The sequence below is a fragment of the Elephantulus edwardii genome, unplaced genomic scaffold, assembly GCF_000299155.1.
Source record: "Elephantulus edwardii isolate Elephantulus edwardi_28Jun2011 unplaced genomic scaffold, EleEdw1.0 scaffold00011, whole genome shotgun sequence".
Lineage (NCBI taxonomy): Eukaryota > Metazoa > Chordata > Mammalia > Macroscelidea > Macroscelididae > Elephantulus > Elephantulus edwardii.
In genome coordinates this window covers 29846394-29861627 of record NW_006399761.1, presented here as the reverse complement: position 1 = coordinate 29861627, position 15234 = coordinate 29846394, and the positions used below count along the sequence as shown (strand labels likewise).

The 15234-nt window shown below is 39.2% G+C and overlaps 1 protein-coding gene across 1 annotated transcript in view; it reads left to right on the top strand.

The window, feature by feature from the left end:
- The window catches only part of LOC102871009 (60S ribosomal protein L27a-like), a 111867-nt gene extending 101345 nt beyond the window's left edge, over positions 1–10522 (top strand). The window contains exon 2 of the mRNA XM_006881038.1: positions 10068–10522. Within this exon, the coding sequence (XP_006881100.1) occupies positions 10068–10522 (455 nt within the window). The remainder of the gene's footprint in view (positions 1–10067) is intronic.
- Positions 10523–15234: the final 4712 nt, after the last annotated feature.

The window sequence follows — 15234 nt, the reverse complement described above, 5'->3', positions numbered from 1 at the left end:
TCTTAAGTACATATGATAGCTCTGTGATAATGTGTAATAACTAGAGAAGGATGGTAGCTATTATTAAGGGAATTAGATAGCTTGGGGAGAAAAGTGGGAGGGAAACTTACAATAATCCATTTTCTTTCATATTTCCTCAATTTTTGTATCAATCTCTCACATTAATTGTTTACAATATGCATTTTTTAAAAGCATTTTTGAGAATTAAAGAAGATCAGTTTAAGAACAAAAATCAAGACGACAGTAGGCTTCAGGAGACGGGGCTGCAATCAGGTGAGCGATTTACTCCCAGAGGTAGCACAATGAAGTAGTAGGAAGAAAGTTGCCTGCCACCACACCCTGGACAGAAACTGTGTACGTTGGAGAATGTGACTGCACCACTCTGCAAACCAAAGAGGGCAATAGACTTTAGGAGAAGTGGCTGCAATAAGGTGATTTCCATGAGAGCATATGAAGGCCTCCACAGACCCAGAAAGGATTTTAATAGAGCTGGTTGCCCACCACCATAGATAGAACATATGCCTGCATCTAACAAAACACATCATCAAAATTAACTGTCAACAGTCTACTCAGACACAATAGAAATAGTCTGAAACATATCAAGAAAATCTTCACATAATGTCAGGAAAGCAACAGGCAGCTTCAATCATTATGGGGGGAGGAGAACAAATTAAGCTTTATTTTAAAAAGCAGAGCATATTGTAGACCCAGTGAATAGTCCAGAGACAGGAAAGCAGAAGAAATATATTGACGTGGAGTTTTTTGAAGAGCTACAGAAGAAGGTACAAATGAAAGAAGAAAGAATGGAAGCCCTAAGTAAAGCACACACCACAGAGACAGGGAATCCAAAGAAATAAATTGATGTGAAGTGATAAGTAGCTAAGGAAGAAGGTGCAAAAAAATTGAAGAAAGAATTAAAGCCATAAATAAATATTCTAGAGACAGGGAATCAAAACGAACACATTGACATGGAGCAACATGAACAAATCCAAAAGAAAATGCAAAATATGGAAGAAAGAACTGAGAGTTACAGATAAAGAGTAATAAGAATTTTCAAAGTCATCACAAGACAAAGAGGGTACAGTTAACGCATAATAGAAATGCATGAAAATGCAGTCCAGAATATCAAGACCAAAGTGACATATGTTTCCAATATGCTGGAGGAATATAACCAGAAGAAAAGAGATGGATCAGAGAGTCAGTGAGACAGGAAAGAAAGACAATAGGTTGGCACATACAGAGGGCTTAAAGAAAACAATTGCCAGCTGAGAATTATGTATCCAGCAAAGCTATTCATCAAATATGAAGGAGAAATTGGATCATCTGTAGAAAAGCAGAATTTCTATAAGAAACTCTAATAAGATAATTCCTTCCCATAAAGGCAAAAAAAGAAAGTAGATTGACCACAGTAACCAGAAACAACAGAAAAAGTAGCACAGCAAAATGACAGCAATAAAACTTGGCCTGCCAATAATCACACTTAAAGAATGGATTAAATGAATTAATCAAGAGAAAAAGAGTAGCAGGATGGGTGAAAAGGACAAAATATATCAGTGTGTTGCCTAAAAGAGACACATTTAAGAAAAGATGGAAAATAAAGACTAAAAAATCAAAGGATGGAGAAGAATATACCAAGCATATGGTATCCCCAAAAAAGCAGAGTCACAATACTAATCTCTGATAAAATAGACTTCAGGATAAAAACCAAAAGTAAAAGATAAGTAAGGTCAATATAGAACTAGATTTTTTTAAAAAACACACATAATTTTGATCAGCATCTACACGTCAAATAATATATCAGCAAAATACATGTAACAATGGTTAACAGAATTGAAGAAAGAAATATATAGCATCACAATAGTGGAAGGATACATTAACATACCACTCTTACCAAAGGGTAGATCAACTAACTCAAAAGAAACTTAACAAAGATTCAGAAGATCTAAACGATACAATCAGCCAACTCGGCCTTATGGATGTGCACCCAACTAAAACTCAATTCACTTTCTTCTCAAATGCTCATAGTACATTCTCCAGAATTGATTATATATTGTGACACAAAGCAAGCCTCAATAAATTAAAAAACAAGGGAGCTCTGGTGGCCTAGTGGCAAGGAGCTAATCCACCAGATTCTCCATTGGAGAAGGAGGGGCCTCTCCTCTTGTACCAGTCAGATCTGATTCGAAGGTACACATGCAAAAGAAATAATTTAAAAAAATAAAAATAAATTCAAAAAAAAGGAAGGTCCCATTTTAAAAAAGAAAAGAAGTTTACTTTCTCTTTTCAGACCACAATGTCATAAAATTAGAAACTAAAGATTTGAGGGCAAAAATTATAAAACTATCCACGTGTGAGCTAAATAACACCCTGCTACAACATGATGACTTGAATAAGAATGACAGGAAAAGAATTGACACCTTGAAGCTGCGGTGTTGGAGAAAAGCATGGAACATCCCATGGACGGCCAAGAGAACAAACAGCTGGAGTGTTCTTTGGAGGCAAGAACAATGAGACTTCACCTCACATACTTTGGGCATGTTGCTAAGAGGGGCTATTTCTTGGAGAAGGACATGGGAAGGGTGGAGGGTCAACGAGGGAGAAGAAGACTCTGAACCAGGTAAACTGATGCAGTGACTACTGCAATGGGCTCTTGTGTGTCAGGAAGTATGCGGATGGCACAAGAGAGAGCAGGGTTCAGATCCTTTGTTCATATGGTCGCTATAGGTTGTATGCAACTAGACGGTCCCTAACAACAATATGATTGGTTTACAGAGGAAATTTAAAAAATGAAACAAAATATTTTTTTGAAACAAATGATAATGAAAATACAACATACCAAAGCCTCTGGGACAAAAAGCAAAAGCAGTCATCAGGGGACAGTTAATAGCCAGACACTACACACATAAAAAAGAAGCAAAATTAATGACTTAACTCAATACATGTATTGAATATATAAAAAGAACAATCAAACCCCCCAGCCTCTAGAAAAAAAAAATTAGAAGGACAAATGCTGAAATCAATGTTGTTGTTGTTATTGTTATGTGCTGTTGAGTCGCCTGCAACTCATAGCAACCCCATGTATAGTAGCCCTAAACCCTGCTCTATCCTATGCCAATCTCACTGTCTCTGACACACCTACTCCCATTACCATTACCCCAGTCAATGAATCAATCCACCTCATAAAGGGTCTTACTCTCCTGTGCTGTCCCTCCGCCCTCTCAAGCATGACGTCCTTCACAAAGGACTGGACCCTTCTTGCAAAATGTCCAAAATATGTCAGACAAAGTTTCAGAATCTTTGCCTCCAAGAAGCAGCCTGGTTTAACCCTCACCAGGATGAATCTATTCGTTTTCTTAGCAGTCCATAGTATATTCAATACTCTTCTCCAATACCACAACTCAAATACATCAATTCTCCTTTGATCCTCCCTAGTCATTGCTCAGCTCTCTGACACATAGCAAGTGATTGCAAAGATCATAGCCTGTATCAGGGGCACCTTAGTCTCCACAGTGACACCATTGCTCTTCAATACTTTGGAGAGGTCCCTAACAGCAGACTTTTCCATGTCAGTACGTCTTTTAATTTCCTGGCTGCTGGTGCCAAAAGTGTTGACTGTGGAGCCAAGCAAACTAAAACTATTAACAATCTCAATCTCTTCATCCATCCTGATGCTGCCAATTGGTCCAATGGTGAGAATCTTTGTTTTCTTGATATTGAGCCTCCGTCCATACTGATGGCTGCAGTCCTTGACCTTCTGTAGCAAGTACTACAGGTCCTTCTCTGTTTCAGCAAGCAGGATTGTGTCATCTGCATACAGGTTGAAAAGGTTTGGAGATAGGACACATCCCTGGCATACACCCTTCCAATTTTGAACCATGCAGCGTTTCCTTACTCTCTTTTGATGACTTCCTCCTGGTCCAAGTATAGGTTTCCCATAAGCACAATCAAGTGTTCTGGGATTCCCATTCTTCTCAGAGTCAGCCACAGTTTGTTGTGATCCACACAGCCAAATGCCTTTACACAGTCAATGAAACACAGAAAGACATTTCTCTTGTACTTTCTGCTTTAAGCCAAGATCCATCTAACATCAGCTACAATATCCCTAGTACCACGACCCTTTCTAAAGCCAGCCTGCAAAAATATAATAACCACAAAAAAAAACAGAGAAAAACATTTGAAACCATCAGTAATATTAGGAGCTAGTTCTTCAAAAAGCTCAATAGTCAAACCATTGGCAAACTTAACAAAAGAGAAGAAATATATAACTCAAATAAGAAATGACAAAAGTGCCATTTAAACAGAACCAGATGAAATTAAATCTATAATACAGGAATATTATGAAAAGCTATACTCTGAAATATTTGAAAATCTAGAGGAAATTGACAAATTCCTTGAAACTCATAACCTAACTAGATTAACAGGAGGAACAGATGTAAAACTATTAAATAGACTCATCACAAAAGAGAAAATTAAATAGGTCATAAAAAGAATCCTTCTCCCCCTGCCCCCAGTGCCTGGTCTGAATGGAATCACTGCTAATTCTACCAACATTCAGAGAAGATCTATCACCAATTCTACTTATTATTTCAAAGAGTAGAAAAAGAAGGAACACTCTCAGCATCATTCTATGAAGCTAGCTTAACTCAAATATCCTAGAGAGGGAGAAACCAGGTTGCTCCTTGGAGACAGATTTCGAAGCTCCATTTCACATACTTTTTGGCATATAACCAGGAGGGACCAGACCTTGGAGAAGGAAATCATGCTTGTGAAGGTGGAGGGACAGCACAGGAGAGGAAGACCCCCAATGAAATCGAGTGAAGTGGTAACTGGGGTAAAGGGAGTAGGTGTGTCGGAGTCAGTGAGATTGCCTCAGGATAGGATAGGGTTCAGAGCTATTGTACATATGGTCACTATGAGTCACAAGTGACTTGACAGGATATAACAATATCAACAACACATTGTCTAAATATGGAGAAAGAATAAAACATTGACACACTCTCTTCTTAATTTTTTTATGCTACTTTATTTACAAGATTCAAATACATTGTTTTTCACAACAGATCCTTCCCATTTCCCTCAACTGGCCCCCTCCATCAAATCATAATCCCCCCCTGCACAGCCTCACCCTTCAGTTTCCACCCTACCCTACCCTTCCTTGGATCCTTATACTCATTTTACAATAATGGTTTTAGATAGCAAAGACTATGTAGTGCTCCCTTGCACTCTGTTCGCACAACAGCCTCTTGGTTTAGGTACAGGTTTCACATGAGCATAATTAAGTGCTCTGGGATTCCCATTTTTCTCAACGCTAGCCATAACGTGTTACAGTCCACGAAGTTAAATGCCTTTGCATAGTCAATGCAACATAAATAGACCTTCTGGTATTCTTTACTTTCAGCCAGGATCCATTTGACATGGCAATGTTATCCCTGGTTCAACGGCCTCTTCTAAATCCCACTTGAACTTCTGGCAATTCCCTGTTGGTGTATATATGTTCTAGTCATTTTTTTAAAAATCTTCAGCAGGATTTTGCTTGCATGTAATATTAATGATATTGTTCTATAGTTTCCACATTCCATTGGATTACCTTTTTGGGGAATAGGAACAAATATGGACCTCTTCTAGTCTGTTGCCTAGACAACCGTCCTCCATATTTCCTGCCATAGACTGGTGAACACATCCAGAGCTGTGTCTGCTAACTGAAATAAGTCAATTTGTATCCTATTAATTCCTGGGGACTTATTTTTTGTCAATGCTTTCAATGCAGCTTCAACTGCCTCCTTCATTACAACTGCCTCCTGCTTATATGATATTTCCTGAAAGTTTCTTTTGAACCTGGAGAGAGGATGAAAGGCACCCAAGCATAGAGGACTCTCCTTCATAGGATCACTATGAGTCACCTGCAACTCGACGGCACTTAACAACAACATATATGATTATTTCCTGAATGTTGTCAGTGTCAGTCAGGTCTTTTTGGTACAGTGATCTTGTGTATTTCCTCCATCTTCTTAGGGTGTTTTTTTGAGTTATTAAATCTATTGCCCATGTTGCTGTCATACAGAGATAGCTTGTGGTTCTGTGGATCTGAGCATTGTGATACTGATGTGTCAAAAGCTATAATGCTTACCCATGGTGGACAGTGTTCGGTGGAGCTCCCGATTAAAAACTAGCTTGGAAGCAGGGGTGGCAGCCACTTCCGTAAATAGCTTGCCTTCAGAAAGGACTTTTTTTTTTACTTCATAGACAATAGTCTATCACCAGATTTAAATGTTAGCAGTACCTTCTCTAATTTTTCCCTTTGTCTATTTTTCCACTGATCTCCTCTTTCACCGAAGAGAAATTCTTAAGTCTCATAAAATTATGTGCAAAATTTTTCTGTCCCAATATTTGTACCTTGGAAATTTTGTTCAGGATATCCTTTTCCACTGGTTAATCACAAAGACAATTTTATATACCTCGTTTGAAAAATTGGGTGTTGTTGTGTGCTGTCAAGTACACAGTATCACTATGAGTTGGAATTGACTCACTAACGGCTCATACTATTGTTCTTCTTATTGTTATCGTGTACTCTCCGGTCAGAACTGACCTATAGTTTTGAGGCTTTTCATTGCATAGGATGATATTTTTCATCTTTCTCCCATGAAGCAGGGGGAATTCAAACTGTCTGCCTTAGGACGGGCAGCACAATTCCTTACCGTTAGGCCACCAGAGCTCCTATACTTATGAAAATGTTTGAGTGATATGATGTCTGGTAGCCCTATTTTTCATTTTGACATTTATTGAACACTTACTATGTGCCAGGTACTGTAATAAACTTTTATTTAATCTTTGTAATATTGCTTTCAACAAAATACAATTAAAACTCCATTTTGAGAAGGAAACTCAAGATACCTTTTACACATCCCAAGTTCATAGAGCTAATAAGCAAGAAAGCAAAGATTCCAGGAAGATTATCTGATTTCACAATCTAGTCCTTGAGCAATCAGACTGAATGCAGCATATTAACCTGTTTCTGAGCAGCCACACATGCTGTAGGTCCTTCAGGCCCCTCACAATTTCTGCACTTGACTTTTCTACTAAATCAAATGGAGCCTTGGAATTTTTAAAGATTAGGAGTTGTTGGCGCTCTGCGGGCCTAGCAGCAACAAGATGCACTGCAATCTTGAAGGCGTGGTTCAAGGCCACCAGCTGCTCTGCAGGAGAAGGATGGGAAATCTCCTCCCATGTAATCAATGGCCTCTGAAAACCCACCAGATGGTCAGCTATGGGTCATAATGACACTGTGTACAACAAATTGAAACTTGGCCTGATTCTGCACCATCCTCACACTGTCCGGGGTCCTTTGAACCAATTGTTGAAGCCACTGTTTCAGTCCAGCTCTTTGAGGGTCTTCCTCTCTTTCACTAACCATTTCAATCTTGAGTCCTTTTTCCAGAACTGGCTCCTCCTGGCAACATGTCCCAGATATATGAGAAGAAGTCTTACAATATCTCTTCCAAGACAGATTTATTTCTTCTTGTGAAAATCTATCTTTCTTTGTCCATTTTTTATATACATTGAAGTAATTGAAAATATGCATACGATAAGAGAGATGAAAATCAAAACTACAATAGATATTATCTCACCCCAGTAGCAGTGGCAAAGTTTAAGAGGATAGCAAACAATAGATGTTAGAGAGGATGTGGAGAGATAGGAACTCTCACACACTATTGCTGCAACTGTAAATGGTACAACCACTCTGAAACGCAATTAGGCATTTTTTCCAAGAGCTGAGGATAGAAATTCCATATGACCCACCTATTCCACTGCTTGGAATATAACCCGAGAAAAGTGGAACTGCGACAGAAGCAGAGATTTGTACACCAATGTTCATAGCAGTGTTATTTGTACACCAATGTTCATAGCAGTGTTATTCACCATCGCAAAAACATGAAAACAGCCCAAATGTCCACCTATAATCAAATGGGTTGAGAAATTGTGGTACATTCACATTGTGGAATTCACACTCAAGAGCAATGATTTCAAAAATTATTACTTAATGTGGGAGGGGTTGGAGAGCATTATGCTGAGTGAACTAACTCAGTCTCGTAAGGACAAATACTGTCTAAAACCATTATTGTAGAGATAGAAAGATAACTAGTAAAACTTGAATGAAGATCCAAAAGGGGGAGAAGGGAAGCAGAGGGATAAGGATTAGCAGGGGGTAAATCATAGGGTCACCCAATTTGGTGACTGGAGGGAGGTGTGGGTAAAGGAAATGGGAAAGAGGTGGCAGGGATCTGAGAAGGCAGGGTAATGGTAAGCATAGTTCAACAATGATTAGTTTTATAAAACATAATGAATGGGAATGATTGCATGAGACACAATGTGAATAAGGAATAGTGTAAAGTCCTATGTATACGAATTTCATAAGCAAGCCAATATAAAATCAAAATAAAATATGCATACAAAGCTTGAGTTATTACACCTAAGTCTTTAAGCTGATACTCCTGCTCCTTAGCACTTTAAAGAGATCCTTGATCCATCTTTTCATGTTTGGGATCATTTCTTCTCATTCTTCTGTTAAACTCACCTCCAATAGCGATTTGACTGAGAACCCATCCTTACTGGATTCTTTATTCCCTCAGATCAGGTTGGTACTTAGGCTTGGTTCCACTACACTACTTCATACTGTCTTCGTTTTTTCTTCCACATCTACATGGAACCAATAAACTCCTTTATGGGGAATATGTTATTGTTGTTATGTGCGGTCAAGTCAGAACTGATTTGAAGCTGACTCAGATTATTTTACTAATATTTGTTTCTTCAACATCTTACATAAAACACCTGTAAAACTAAGTAAAACCTTGTTGAATAAATTAAATTAACTTCATTTCCAAAAATTATGAGCCAACATAATACAAAACACACAATTTGTATTTGACGTTATTTTATTTTTTAAATAATTTTAATGAACATTTACAGAGAATTTGGATTTCCATTCATTCATTGCTGCACTTCTCTCCCCGCCCAGCCCTCTCCCCATTTTATAGGATGAGGTCAAGTAATTGACATGTATAAATTGAGTACTAATGTAAACAATAAATAAGATCTGTTACTGGGAAGTCTTTATGCGAAATATTATAACTTCTGAGATATGTCCCCAAGTAGTGAATAATTACGTATCTTTTCTTTTTACTTATCCCTTAAGCACCAGACCCCTCCACCAAAAGATAGATTGGTACAGTGATTACAACAATCTTCTGGACAGCTGAGATTGTCCGGATAGTGCAGGATGAGCTAACGTTTCATTCTTCTGATCTTGAGGTCAATATTAATTAGACCTGACTTGACAGCACTGAGCCACAGTGGCATTGTGCCAGATGTAACGGTAGATGCTGGCGTTACATGGATGAACAGAAGTTATGAGGCCTTTGTACCTCTGGATCTTAGGGACAGAAAAGGATAGTAGATCTGTAAACATCACTAGAATGCATCTGTGTGTGAGTGCTTCCAAGGGACGTAAACAATGCTGTGGGAACAAATCATGAGAAAATCCACATGAATTGAGAGCATAGTATTTTTTAAAAATCTAAGTCTTTCACAGTTAAAACACTTACTTATTGATAATCTGCTAAATACCAAATAAAGTAGCCTTTAACTAAACAAACTTGGAGATGATGGGAGTAGATTGGGGAAAAGATGCCATGAAGAACTGGCATTTGAAGGAGACCAGAGGAATGTGTTGACCTCAGTCAGGCGAAGAAGCCAAGCAAGAGCAAGCAAGGAACTTACAGATGTCAGGCAGGAGAAATATGTCCTTATACTGAAAACCTCTGCAGCTTGTAAGGTCATCTACTTGGAAAAGAGGTAGAGACCATAAAGGGTCTTCACTGAATTTAACAAATATTCCACAGTCTCGCTCACTTCCTGCCATTTCAGTGATTAACTTCATGAGAGAAGACTGTTAAATATCTCTTTTTCATAACTAAAATTTGTCATCGTGGGGTTATTTAATTAAATTATTTTATTAAATATTTAATTAAATTTTTGATTAAAATCTAAGTCAGAGCTCTTTTTCGTGTAAGCGAACGAAGCGCCGTCAAGACTGAGGAAGACCTGCAAACTTCGGGGCCACGTGAGCCACGGCCACGGCCGCATCGGGAAGCACTGGAAGCACCCTGGAGGCCGAGGTAATGCTGGTGGTTTGCATCACCACAGGATCAACTTTGACAAATACCATCCAGGTTATTTTGGGAAGGTTGGTATGAGACATTACCACCTGAAGCGGAATCAGAGCTTCTGCCCAACTGTTACCCTTGACAAATTATGGACTTTGGTCAGTGAGCAGACAAGGATAAATGCTGCAAAAAACAAGACTGGAGCTGCTCCGATCATTGATGTGGTTCGATCGGGTTACTACAAAGTCTTGGGGAAGGGAAAGCTCCCGAAGCAACCAGTCATTGTAAAGGCCAAATTCTTCAGCAGAAGAGCTGAGGAGAAGATTAAGGGGGTTGGGGGGGCCTGTGTCCTGGTGGCTTGAGGCTGTGTTAATTACATGGAGGTTGGTTAATGTTTTCTCCTTAAGATCTGATCTTTTGTGGCATCTATACCTACACCTCTCCTCTTGCAGCTAATGCCGAGCAGCATCAGGATCTCTTTAAGTATGGGGACCCCTGTTTCCCTGCTGATGGAGATGCATTAGCACTTCAGAGGTTTGAGTCATGATCTAATAAAAAACACTTAGATTTAAAAAAAAAAATCTAAGTCAGAGAAATCAGAGGTTGTAAATGTTCTTTAAATTCATACACATTCATATCCTCCACTCTCATTCACAGACAGATATACACACTCCTGCCCTCACACACATCCTCACACATATTTCCGTGCTCACATTCACGAGGCCTCTTACATATTCACGTCAGCGCTCCTGCACTTCTGTTATTCCTCACAACGTCTCCATTAGGTCGCTCATTCACTCATTGCTATAGAACAGGAACCAAATAATAGCTTGCCCTCTAGCACATTTCTTCAGAGGCTGTAGGTTGACTGGGAGTCAACAGGATAGATCCTACTATTTATTCTCTCTTCCTTACAAATAAGGAACACAAGGTTCATCGAGGTTAAGGAATTTCCCCAAGTTTAAGTGGCAAGTAAATATGAAAGCCAGAGCTTAAATATCAATATTCACTAACCCTTGGCAGTACAAGCAGATAACGACTTTAGCCATTAACTGAAAGGCTGGAGCCTCAGGTCCACCCAGAGGTCCGGTGGAAGAAAGGCCTGGCAACCAAATAATCAGCCATGGGGACTCTGTGAATCACACTACCACACTGGCACACATGAAGTTGCCAAGAGTCAAGGTAACCATTTAAACTCCCCCAAAACAATGTCAAATAAAAGGACAGACCCACTACAGTCAATATGAAATTCATGTACGACTCTCCGCTGAATTTCTGAAGCTGTAAATCTTTATGGAAGGAGTCTATTCATCTTTGTCCCATGAGGAAGGTGGATCCAAACAGCCTTTTTATTAGCGGTCTGACACATTACGCACTTTGCCACTAGGTCTTGTCACTGGCACTGACCCATATTTTACCTGCAGAGCATCTGGCAGATTTAAACCACCTTCTTCCTTTGGGTTGGTAGCAAAATTCCTTCATCACTATGTCACCCATCGTCCTTTCTTTTATAAAAAAGATTACATTCTTGGTAAGTTCTACATTGGAACAGTTCTACTTTGTCCTGCAGAGCTGTTAAATGTAGGAATCAAATCAACAGTAGTGAGTTTGGATGGCCTAGTAGTAAGGAGTTGCCCTGTCAACCCAAAGGCACACAGTTCAAATCCACCAGCTGCTCTATAGGAGAAAGATAGGCAATCTCCTCCTGTGTGATTTACTGCCTCTGAAAATCTTCAGAGGGGGCAGTGCGGGGGTCAGCTATGAGTCCATTTTGACTTGATAACATCTAATATACATTCAAAATAAAATTTTTGGTTTTAAATAGAATGTTCCAAATCCCCAAACGCCCTACTGTCGAGTTAACTCCTATCCACAGCAACCCTGTAGGACAGAGTAGAACTGTCCCATAGGGTCTCCACGGCTGTGATTTCCAGAGGAGTGAACTGCCAAGTCTTTCTCCCATGGAACAGCTACAAGGTCCAAATCACTGATGTTCACTTGGCAGCCTCACATGCTCACTGTAGGTTTTTAAGTACCTACATCACCCTTGCTTAATTAGATAGTTCCTTTTCTGCTACTCCTTAAACATCTCCCTGACTCCATTCACAATGCATGGATTCCTTGACTCCTGATCTTCTGACCCTCCTTTCTCCACACTTACTTCTTCGTATCATCTGCTTCTGTGACTTCTGTTCTCACCAGCTAGCCTGTCCTGACACTCGCTCTGATTCTGGCCTCACTTGGAGCTCTGTACTCCAGTGCTTTTCCACTGATAATGATGATGGTGATGACTGCTATCCATGTGAAGCCAGGTCAGAGCCATATGCCACTTAAGACATTTTAAGAAAAATAAGATCTGTGCTGTTCATGAGGGCCCTACCAACTTGGACACAGTCAACATGCAGATTCTGAACACTGGACTGTTACTACGTGTAGCTAGAGTCTGTCATCCTGTGCCTAATTTAGATCTATAATTGTGCACACCGTATATAAAAGGCCATTGCTGTCAAGTCAGTTCCAGCTCATGGCAACCCTGTTGTGTCAGAAGCTTGCCGAGTAGAGTTTTCAGTGGCTAGTTTTTCAAAAGCAGATCACCAGAGTTCCTCCAGATAGACCGGGACTTGCAACCTTTTGATTAGAGGAAAAGCACATTAACTATTTACAGTTACTATGGACTCTATGGAAGGAGGAATGGCATCCACTTCCATAATAGCTTGCCTCCAGAAACCCTATGAACCTGGAGAGAGGATGAAAGGCATCCAAGCATCAAGGACTCTCCTTCATAGGGTCACTATGAGTCGCCTGTGACTCGAAGGCACTTAACAACAACAACATGGACTCTATGTTGTACTTAAAAAAAAAAATCTCAAAACTCAAACTCATTGCCATCCAATCAGAACTAACTCAGAGCTCTGGCATTATCAGAGGCTGTAAATCATATGGGAGAAAATTGTCAATCTTTCTTCTATGAAGCCATTTGATGGATTTGAACCTCCAAGAGAGGCATTGGGATGATGGTGCAATTTCCTGTACACTAGGCCACCTAGGAACTACAAATCTTTATTATTTTTTCCTAATTTGAGCAAAAGTTTTATCACTATGTTAAACTCTCAAATTTTAAGTCACATTCTTTCTATATAAAAAGGACAAAACATGTATAATCACAGAGAGTCCTGGAAAGGTCGGTAGCATCCACAGAAAGGCGATTGCCTGGAGACTTGAAGGGAGAAAGCAGTCCTAAGCCACCACGTATCGTTCAGAAGAACAAAGTATAGGTTAGACCAGCGCCTGGAGGAAAGAAATGAAAACTTCCTTTATGCTGAACCCTATCACCTCCCACCCCTATGCCATGACGTTTCTCTTATTGTACAAATCAGGCAGCAAGGACATATGACAAATACACGAAGAGAATTAAAAGCATAAGAGGAAGGGGACAAAAGATACCAATCAATTAATCCTCCCATATTTCAAATTACAGAAACCCTTGGCATTCAGGATAATGAATCAATGCTGCTGACAGATAGATCATGTTAGGATCCCAACAATCTCATTCTTCTATCAACAAGAAAGGCAGGTAATTACCACACTATCAGAGGGCTGTATAAATATGGGAGGAAATGCCACAGGAGAACTAGTCCTGCATTAACTTACATGTCCTGTTTCAAGACTCAAGGACTATGTTCTAAATGAATCAACACATCTGCAGAGGGTGCAAAGGGAGTTGAGGAAATGAGGTAAAATCTTGCAGGAGAAATATTTTGAGGAGAGGAGTGCCTTTTAATAGATAAAATAAAAACTTTGAAGGATCATTCAGTTGTGGAAAGGTCACAGGACCTGACCAAGTGTGAGACTGTGAGACGTGATGAAATAGAAGAAATGCTGAATTACTCTCCATAATAAAATGAGAAGTTTTAGTTTCCAGGGACAAGCATGAGAGAGGGACTAAGGAAGTCCAGACATGAAAGGAGAGGTGGATGGCCACTTTCAAGTGAAAGTCAAAAAGTAAAAAATTCCTAGTATCACTTCCCCCCCCCTTTTTTTAAATTTTAAATTTATTTTAACGAGTTTACAGAGACTTTGAATTTCCATTCATTCATTGTTGCACTTTTCTCCCCGCCCACCCTTTCCCCCAATTTACTTTTCTTTTTGAAAAGTAAAAAATAAAAAAAAAAATTCATTGTGCACTTTTAAGACCAGGAATATCTAATGGTTATTATTTGCAGTATTATTTGTCAAATCAACAATAGAAGTCTTACACACATCTACCCACCTGTAATCGTTACCTTGTTTAAATTGTGTTTTGGAGAATTTATGAGGAGGTTCTGATCTATTATTATGGTTGAATCATTGTAGGAAAGAGAAAGGAGCTGACACAGAGGACAGAAATAAGTGGAATCAAGAGTGAGCAGAAGTAAAAATTTGAACTAGATCTGACTACAAGAAGTAAATCCTGAAGGATCATCAAAGATATAGTAGGAACTAGCTGGAGTTTCACCACAGTGAGCTGGAGACTCAAATTATTTTCATTTAAATGTTAAAAATCTCCATGGCTTGAAGGTTGACTTACATCTGAGCTATATTGTATCCATTAAAAAAAGTTTCATCTATTCTTCAATGTTTATAATTATTTTAAGTAGAAATAAATTGAATATCTAACAATAGGCTAATTATTAAGAAAAATTACATATATGCTTGATGTCAAACTATGAAATCAAAGGTAATATTTACATGAAACTGGAATCCACCAGATACTCTGCTGGAGAAAGAGGGGCAATCTCCTCCTGTGCCAATCAGATCCAATTTGAAGGTACACAATAAAAAAAATAATAATACAGGAAAAAATTGTTAAGCCATTTGAGAAGATAAGCAAGATATCATTGTATATGTTGTTGTTGTTGTTATGTGCCTTCGAGTCGCCTGCGACTCATAGCGACTCTATGTACAACAGCCCTAAACTCCGCTCTGTCCTGTGCCAATCACACTGTCTCTGACACTCACATCCCGATTACCCCAGTCACTGAATCAATCCACCTCATAGAGGGCCTTCCTCTCCTGCGCCGTCCCTCCACCCTCT